Here is a 9,262-nt window from a genome sequence, read left to right as displayed (position 1 = left end):
CCTCTGTGCCCTGCCGCGTAGGGACGGGCACGGAGCAGCTGTCCCGGCGGGGGTGCGTTTAGCCACRACCAAACAAGCTCCCCGCCGGGAAGGCTCTGGGGCTGGAGGATGATCTGCCCCGAGCACGGCTGAGTCGGCTTTTGCTGAGCTCTTGATCTCTCCGGATGCCTCCTGGGAGGCGCTCGGTGGGCAAAAGGCGCCTTGCGAGGATTTCCCCGGCTCCGGGAGGGCAGGAGAAGGCGTTGCGGCAGGGCTGGCCGCCCCATCGTGGTGCTGCCCCGGTCCCAGGGCCGCGGCGGGGGAGCAGAGACCCCGYGGTAGCGCTGGCAGCCGGGAGCGGCGGCTGGGAACGTCGCGTGGGAGCCGCCGTCCCGGGTCAGGCTGGGATCCCGGCCAAGATCCTGTTGCTCGTGGCCGAAGCAGTTGCCTAGGGGAGGACGCGAGGTCAGGGCTGGCGCGCAGAGGGGAGTCGCTGGTGCTCCCCCAGCCTCCGGCTCCAGGCAGTTCCCAAGCAGAGGTGATAACGCTGGACCTGGCGCACGTCTAGCGGTGCTCGAGGAGAGGAGCGGTGCCAAGCCCTGGGCGCTCCCTCGCCCTCGGGCCAGGCAGTCACCTCCGTTCCTGCTGGGAGCTGCTGGATGGGGATTATCCARAACAGTAATGATCCTGGGCCTGTGGTCTGAGCCTCTGCACCACAGCTCGGAGCCCAGCAAGGCAAACCCGAGACCAAATCCCGTGCTCCTCTAGCCCTGGCCTGCTTTGGGTCTGGCACTCCTGCAGGCAAAGGGCTCTAGATCCCTGTGCAGAGCTGACCTAAGACACAAGCGTGAGTAGGCAAAGGAGTGTGACCGGCCCCGCGTCTGCCAGCCATGCGTCCTCGTCCCTCTCTTGCATGCCCACAGCAGGACTTGGAGCCAGGCGCTGTGACTGCTGGATGGTCGTGGGGATTGGCCGTCCCTTTCTCCATCCTCAGCACGCCTGGCAAARCGGTGCCCTGGGGGCCTGGCTCGTGGGAGCCCGTGTGGCCACCTGCATCCCCGTGGCAGCCGTGGGTTCAGCAGGGCTCCCTGCTAGCATGGCTCACCCCTACATGTCCCTTCTAGTGAAGCAGCTTGGCCTCCTTGTGCTCCAAACCCGTGGCTGCTCTTTAGCTAACGAGCAGGAACTCCAGCGCGCAATGGGAAAAACTGCAGTCCTGGACTCAAGCAATCTTTTTTAGGTTTTGGCAATGCYTGGTCTGTAATTAATGGCGCTGTAATTAGCTGTAGACAGAACCATTAGCATCTAGGTTGAAGGAGAGATGATGGAGAATGGTGAGGACCAAAGAGCTGGAGTCTGCCTGGCTGCTTTCCTTGAGCGTCATCTCCATCCTCCTGGCGGGTCTGCTCCCAGTGGGGACTGGGGAYGGGGACGGGGGGGTGAACATCAGAGTGGTGCTGAGAGGGCTGGAGTCTCCACCGCTCCACGGGCACCGGGCTGTGCCTGTGCACGGGGGTTGCCCTGCGCTGTGCCCCTCTTGCAGCCCGAGGCGCCCGTGCCGAGCGGAGCAGGCGGCGCGGCTGACACGGCCCCGCGGTCTTCTCCGCAGCTGCTCCCCCAGCATCACYCGGGTGACGGTGATCCTGCTGAAGTCTGCCTGTGACGTGGCCTGCCTGGGCACCGAGGGCGGCGGGGTGTACTTCCTTGCGCTCCCTGGCCTCACGCTGCTGGAGGAGAAAACCCTCTTCCAGGATGAGATCCTGCAAAGGTGAGTGCTGGCTGGGCACGCGCCCCCTCCCACCGGCCCCCGCCTCCCCTCACCGCGCTCTCCTCTGCTGCCAGCGTGCCCGATGACTACCGCTGCGGGAAGGCCCTGGGGCCAGTGGAGTCCATCCAGGAGCACCCCCAGGACTCCAGCAAGCTCCTGATCGGGTACAGCCGGGGGCTGGTGATCATCTGGGACCAGACCACGCGCACCGTTGATCATCTCTTCCTAGGGAACCAGGTAGCTTGGACAGGCCTGGCCACGTGGCCCCCGCTGTTGGCTCCCGGTTGGTGCCTTGAGCTGTCTGGGTGCTCAGAGCCTTCCTGGGCCTTGTGGCCACCTTGGGAGGGTGGTTTGTGGCTGGTGGCCTGGGCTAGGATGTTTGTGGCCCCTTTCACTTAGGGGATGGGGCAGGGCTGCCCGTCATCTCCTGCCTGTTGGCAGTTGGGGAGCATCTCTTGGAGCWGCTGATCCCCACTTTGCTGGCTTCGGGGGCCTCTCTCCCACTGCGGGGGGGGGGGCTGTGGTTGGGCTGGGGCTTCCTTTCGCCTGGTTTCAAGCTCCCATTTTTCTTTTGCAGCAACTGGAAAGCCTGGCCTGGGAGTACAGCGGCAAGACCATCGTGAGCTCCCACAGCGACGGGGGCTACATGGTGTGGGCGGTGAACAGCAGCTGCCAGAAAACCCAGCAGCCCGTCATGTCCACCATCCCATATGGTTCGTTGGCCTCGCACCRTCCTGCCTTTGCAATGTGCCTGCCCCTTTGGAGACCCCAGTGCTATGCTTGGCACCAATGAAGGGGCAGGAAGAGTCCAGGGGCAGCTTGGAGCCCTGCTGTAGGGTGGCACTGGCTGATTTGTCACCTGTTGGGTGCTGTGGAGTTAGGACTGATCTCACTATCCCAGCCCCTGGGTGCTGGGAGGCCCCCGTGCCTCCCAGGGTCTCACCTCATGCTCAGGAAGCTGAAATCTCCTTGGACTTCTTGTGCAGTGGGAGAGTTGCAGCCTTGGGGTTGTCTTCATTTCAGGTCCGTTCCCTTGCAAAGCCATCAACAAAATCCTGTGGCGAACCTGCGAATYGGGGTAGGTCCCTGGCAAGTGTGTGGCTGCCCTGGCCAGGTGGGGTTGGGGCTGGCATGTGCCTGTCCAGCAGCAGCGGTGGGCTCTCCTTGGGCTTGCTGGAGGCCTGGGTAACTAGTGCAACTGGGAGACCCTGGGTGCTGCAGGAGACTGCGAAGATCATGCTGGTGGCTCAGCCTTGCTGGTCTTCATGGCAAGGTGTCTTGTGGAGCCCAGGGTTCTCCTAAGTTGCTGCAGGGACAGGAGTGTCTGATCCTAGCTGCTTCCCTGCAGCAATCCCTTCATCATCTTCAACGGTGGCATGCCACGGGCCAGCTATGGCGACCGGCACTGCGTCAGCGTCCTGCAGGGCCAGACCCTCGCCACACTGGACTTCACCTCCCGTGTCATTGACTTCTTCACCGTGCAGGACACGGAGGTGGCTGAGGGAGGTATGTCCTRCCTGTGCTGGGGACGGCATCCCCTCAAGCGAAGAATCTCTGCTAYCGGCATTTGTCTGTCCTTCAGGCTTTGAGAACCCACGTGCCCTCGTAGTCCTGGTGGAGGAAGAGCTGGTGGTGATTGACCTCCAGACGCCGGGCTGGCCTACCATCCCGGCCCCRTACCTGGCACCTCTCCACTCCTCTGCCATCACCTGCTCCTACCACATCTCCAACGTGCCCCTCAAGCTCTGGGAGAGGATTATCAGTGCAGGGGAGCAGCAGAGCCCCCGGCTGTCCTCTGCGGTGAGTAACGGCTCTCGCTGAGTGGGACACGTGGCGCCGCTGAACACACAGCCGGCTCTGGGTGGGTCTGGGCTGCAGGTCGGTGCTGGCTGGGCACAAGCCCTAGTTGGTGGGTTCAGAGCCGCCTGAGGATGGGGAGCACTTGGGGGGGGGGGGAGGCAGAGGCCTAACACTTCCTCCTGCTCCCCCAGACTTGGCCCATCAACGGAGGCAAGAACTTGGCCCAGGAGCCCACGCAGAGAGGTCTTCTCCTTACTGGGTAAGTGCCCTGGGCCTGCAGCCTGGCTAGCGGCTCCCGGCGTGTCACGGGTGAGCATGTAACATCCCGCCTGACATGGAGAGGGGGGTCCTGGGGCACCATCAGGATGGAGGGGGACTAAACGCATCCTCCGGCCACGCAGGGCAGCCCCTTCCCTCGGGCGCTCGGTGCGGCGACCGGGCCGTTCCCGGTGGCAAGGGCGGCGGGGGAGAGCCGTGCTCCGGCAGGGAGCCGAAGCCGGGGGCGGCGCGAGGAAGGCCCGCGGCTGTTGTTGGGTGGGCTGACGATCCCTCTTGTTTAGCTTGGCAGCCGGGCAGGAATGCGTCACCCGCTGTGTTCTTCCCCCCTCCCCATCCCGCTCCTTCCTCCTGGCCCTTGGCGCGTGCGGCTCGCTCCCCGCTCCCGGCACGGCGGCCGTGCGGAGCCGGACGCGAGCGCGCGCGCGGGTCTCGTTCGCCCGGCAGACGTTGGGGACGGTGGCGGCCCTTCTTCGGTAACGCGGCCTCCCTCGCGTCCCCCCCAGGCACGAGGACGGCACGGTGCGGTTCTGGGACGCCTCGGGGGTGTCCCTGAAGCCGCTCTACAAGCTGGGCACTGCCAACATCTTCCAGACGGACTGCGAGCACAACGACAGCCTGACCCAGGCCGGCGAGGAGGAGTGGCCGCCCTTCCGGAAGGTAACGTGCCCCACGCCGCTCCGGCCCTGCGGCGCCCTGGCCGGCTGCCGGGACGGGGGGAGGCAGACCCAGAGCCGGGGCAGCGGGAGGGGATGGAGGACGAGCCCGCAGGAGCCRCCCCAGCTGCGCTCCGGGGGACGCGTCCCCCTTCGGCGGGGGACAGCTGCCACCCGATGCCCGGTGAAGGGCACAAGGGGCCCTWGTTCTGCACGTCTTGCAGGCTGGCCCCAGTCTGGGGCACTGGGCCTGTCCCACGGGAGCAGGGACGTGTGGGGCAGTCCTGCCACGGCTGCTCTTCTCTGGGCACAAAGCCCGGAGGGGCCCCAGCATCGCCGCCCGACCCGTGCTGGCTGCACAGTGCCCGCAGCGCGCTGCGGGGAGCTGCCGGGCGTTTGGGGGGCAGGAGAGGGGGGCCGGCTGCCGGAGGGGTCTGCCCTGGAGCAGCGCGAAGGCGCCGCGTGCCGCTGTCTCCCGCAGGTGGGCTGCTTTGATCCCTACAGCGACGACCCCCGCCTGGGCATCCAGAAGATCGCGCTGTGCAAGTACACGGCCAAGATGGTGGTGGCTGGCACCGCTGGGCAGGTGGGGCCGCTCGGCGATGCGGGGGGCGCGTTGTGCCGCCGCGGATGGGGATGGCCGCCTCTGGGCAGCCGTGCCTGGCACCTCTGAGCTCCTTCGCTGGAGAGCTGAGACAGGTCGCAGAGGCACGTTGGCCTCTGCCTGCCGCGGGCGCAGGGGAAGCTGTGCCCGTCCTCGAAGGGCCTCAGTTTGGCTCCTRCCTCGGGGTTTAGCCCCTGGCTTGCAGCAGGGCAGCAAGAGCTAGCTGCTGTCTCCAGGGTGGGACTGTCAGAGCATGTCCCAGTCCTCCCTTGAAYATTGGCACCTCAGAATTGCTTCAGGGAGCCCTGGTGATCTCTGAGGCAGGTGCTGGTGGTGCTGGGAGCAGGACGGGTAGTGCCCCTGCCCAGCACCAGGGTACTGTGGGCCACAGGCTGGAGCGCCTTCCTAACTGGCTGCCTCCCTGCATCCCTTCCAGGTGCTGGTCATGGAGCTCAGCGATGAGAAGTCGGAGCACGCTGTCAGCGTGGCCACGGTAGACCTGCTGCAGGACCGTGAGGGCTTCACCTGGAAGGGCCATGACCGGTTGGCACCCAAGAACGGCCCAGTGGCCTTCACCCCTGGTTTCCAACCCAGTGTGCTGGTGCAGTGTGTGCCACCGGCCGCCGTCACYGCTGTGACACTTCACTCGGAGTGGAACCTCGTGGCCTTCGGCACTAGCCATGGCTTTGGTCTCTTCGACTACTACAGACGCAACCCGGTGCTGGCCAGGTGCGTGGGGGAGCGCGGCAGGGAGGTGGTGGAGAGATGCTCGGCACTGGCTGGTAGTGGGCAAGGTGCTGAGCAGTGTCTGTGCTCGAAGGTGTACGCTGCACCCCAACGACTCCCTGGCCATGGAGGGCCCCCTGTCCCGCGTGAAGTCCCTCAAGAAGTCCCTGCGGCAGTCCTTCCGCCGGATCCGCAAGAGCAGGGTGTCGGGCAAGAAGAGAGTCAATGCCAACAGCCCATCCAGCAAGGTGGGCAGAGAGCAGGGCCAGCCCTGCACGGTCCCTGCCCCGGGGCCTGGCCCTCTGCCCTGATGTCCTCTCCAGCGTAGCTGTTGCTGCTYCTTGCCCTGATCTCCTTTGCTGTGTAGCAGAATGGGGCCAGATCACCATCTCGCCCTCTGCTTGGTTGCAGCCTGGTGGGCTGTATCCAAAGGCAAGGTCTGAATTACCGAGCGGCCCATGTGGCTCGTGCACAAACTGCCTGGTGCTGACGTGGCAGAGTATAACCTGGCTCTTCAGCCCCTTGGCCCCGCTGCCCGCCCCCTCTCCCAAGGCTGGCTGTGGTCCTGACGCATGTCTGAGCCCCCATCTCCTCCCCAGGTCCAGGAAGCCAATGCCCAGCTGGCTGAGCAGGCAGGGCCGCCGGAGGTGGAGATGACACCCGTGCAGAGGCGGATCGAGCCGCGCTCGGCGGACGACTCGCTCTCAGGGGTGGTGCGTTGCCTCTACTTCGCGGATACCTTCCTTCGAGACGGTAAGGCTCGCGGCCCCTGCGTGGGCTGGGAACTCCCCAACCCTGTCCGTGGCTGTCGCTGGCAGAGCTCGCTGCTTCCCCTCTGCCTGCTCCTGCTGGGGCTTTCCTGGGGGGTAGGACCTGTGGGGCAGGAAGGGTTTTCAGCCTGACTCATGCGGTGCTGGCCCTGACGCATGAGGGTTTCTGTCTTCACCTCTCAGTGTCTGCTCTGCCACGGCAGCTTTGGGAAAAGCACCCCCGAGATGGGCCTTCCCAGTCTGACAGGTGCCATGCTGTGGGGAGGCTGGTTTCTCATGCTGCCACTGTTCCTCCCGTCCCCACAGCAGCACATCACGGCCCCACGATGTGGGCAGGGACCAACTCCGGCTCGGTGTTCGCCTACGCCCTGGAGGTGCCGTCGCAGGAGAAATTCTCGGAGCGTGCGGTGGAGGCAGTGCTGGGCAAAGAGATCCAGCTGATGCACCGGGCGCCCGTGGTGGCCATCGCTGTGCTGGATGGGCGGGGGAACCCACTGCCTGAGCCCTATGAGGTCTCGCGGGACTTGGCCAAAGCCCCTGACATGCAGGGCAGCCACTCCATGCTCATCTCCTCGGAGGAGCAGTTCAAGGTAAGCGGTGGGGCTGGGCTCCGTGCTGCACCGTCTCCCTGCGGTGGGGATGGGACCAGCCACTGCTCTGCCTGCACCCACCACAACGTGCCCCCATCTGCTCTGGGCGCAGAGCACTGAACACAGGACCATGATCCAGAAAAGCAGAAACTGAAGGAGATAAGGAGGGGTAGGGTGTCCCTGGGCATGGCGCAGGTGCCTAGGGGTGGCTCCTGCCCCTGTCTGGGTGGTGCTGGCTCTTTGGGGAATGTGCAGCCCTTTGCTGAGGGCTCTCCAGGGCTGCTGTGGTTGGAGGCTGCTCTGATGTCCTGTGAAATCCAGAGGGTTTCTGTGCTCTGTGGGAGCTGGATTGGATGTCGCAGCCGGGGCTGATCGCCTGGCTCCTCTCGCCTGCCCCAGGTGTTCACGCTGCCCAAGGTGAGCGCCAAGACCAAGTTCAAACTGACTGCGCATGAGGGGTGCCGGGTACGGAAGGTGGCTCTGGTGAGCTTTGCCAGTGCCACCTCAGAGGACTACACAGAGAACTGCCTGGCCTGTCTCACCAACCTGGGTGACATCCACATCTTCACGGTGCCTGGCCTGCGGCCCCAGGTCCACTATGCCTGCATCCGCAAGGAGGACATCAGTGGCATTGCTTCCTGCRTCTTCACCAAGCATGGCCAAGGTGAGGGGCCCTGTGGGGTCCTGGTGACTCACCTGGCGGTGCTGGGACTGGGAGGACACCTGTCTCAGGCTGGTCGTCATCTCCAGGCCCTGTCCACCTGCTACAAACCCCTCGGCCTTGTTCTCCTCCTGCTCTGCAGCCCAACACGGAGGTCCCTGACACTCTCTGCTCCCTCCAGGTTTCTACCTGATTTCACCATCTGAATTTGAACGCTTCTCCCTGAGCACCAGGAACGTGACAGAGCCACTGTGCTCCCTGGAGGTCTCCAGGCTCCAGGACACCTCCTGTCTCAGGTGGGCTGGGGCGAAGATGGGCTGTGCTGTTGAGGACTGGCTGGGGGAGGCATGGTTTGCTACAGCTGGACGGGGTGTTTGCCTCCCCTCCCAGCGTGGGGAAACACCCAGATACGTGTCTGTGCCCTGCTCTGGGTGGGAGGCTCTCATGTTACTAACATCGCCCCGGTTCCTTCCAGCAACAACTTGACGGCGACGCCGAAGCTGCCGCAGGCGAACGGCACCCACGTCCCGCACAGCCCCGAGACCAATCACTCCCCCACCGACAGTGACCGTGAGTGACTCTGCGTCCCSGAGGTGCCGGGGTGGGGAAGGGCGCGGGGCCGTGGGCACACCCCGTGGGTGGCCAGGGTTCGATGGGTTCGCAGGCAGTTYCCTGCTGTCTCCGCTGGCCACGCTGGGTTGGCTAGAGGGTCACCCCACCGCTGTCATGGCTGCGCCCCAACGGGCCCTCCCTAGGGGCCGGATGGACTGCCTGGGGGCTGGCGTGGGCCTGGCTGCTCGCTGTGGGTGCCCCCATCCCTGTGCCCCCAAGGTGCACAGGGTGCCCCCAAGCCCTGCCATCCCTGTGACTGCCAGGGTCCCCCGAGGAGCACCAAGCAGCCTTCTCCCCCGGCCCCATGGACTCCCCCAACAGCAGCATGGAGAACCCGCTGGACACCACCGGGGACATCACCGTGGAGGAAGTGAAGGATTTCCTGGCGTGAGTGCACGCGTGTGTGGGGCGAGTGTGCGAGGTCTCCGGCAGCAGCCAGCCCTAGCRCTGCACCTCTGCTGGGATCCCCGCAGAGCTGGCGCTGCTCGGACCGCTCCGGGCTCTGCCAGGGCTGCGGGCAAGCGCCCGAGCCCCCAGGCCCCCAGGCCTGTGTCTCACCAGCCTCTACCCCTAGGTCCTCGGAGGAAGCAGAGAGGAACCTGAGGAACGTGAGCGAGGACGAGGCCCGGCCCGCGGGGATCCTCATCAAGTGAGGTGCGTGAGGAGCCGCTGTCCCTGCGGGCGGGTGGCCCTGCACCTCCCCGGGGACGCCCGCAGAGCCGGTCCTGCCTCCGCGGCCGCCGCGACGCAGGGCGGCGTGGGGACCTCCGCGTGGTTTTAGGCTCTGCTCCCAGGGTCCAGTCCGTACTGGGATGCTGCC

General features: G+C 65.5%; 1 protein-coding gene across 1 annotated transcript; it reads left to right on the top strand.

Moving 5' to 3' along the window:
• The first annotated feature begins 10 nt into the window (after positions 1-10).
• LLGL1 (LLGL scribble cell polarity complex component 1) lies at positions 11-9,256 on the top strand. The gene is made up of 18 exons (XM_085301975.1): positions 11-1,747; positions 1,822-1,984; positions 2,325-2,460; positions 2,771-2,825; positions 3,096-3,253; positions 3,330-3,547; positions 3,739-3,806; positions 4,330-4,483; positions 4,961-5,065; positions 5,520-5,812; positions 5,904-6,057; positions 6,409-6,562; positions 6,886-7,169; positions 7,569-7,833; positions 8,012-8,126; positions 8,306-8,400; positions 8,706-8,829; positions 9,017-9,256. The coding sequence occupies exons 1-18, from the start codon at positions 1,311-1,313 to the stop codon at positions 9,093-9,095; spliced, it is 3,057 nt and encodes a 1,018-aa protein (XP_085158101.1). The 5' UTR covers positions 11-1,310; the 3' UTR covers positions 9,096-9,256.
• Positions 9,257-9,262: the final 6 nt, after the last annotated feature.

The sequence above is a fragment of the Rhea americana genome, unplaced genomic scaffold, assembly GCF_003343005.1.
Source record: "Rhea americana isolate MKP2758 unplaced genomic scaffold, rheAme1 scaffold_181, whole genome shotgun sequence".
In the NCBI taxonomy this organism is placed as follows: Eukaryota; Metazoa; Chordata; class Aves; order Rheiformes; family Rheidae; genus Rhea; species Rhea americana.
The sequence above is the reverse complement of the archived record's forward strand: the minus strand, read 5'-3'. Positions and strand labels throughout refer to the sequence as shown.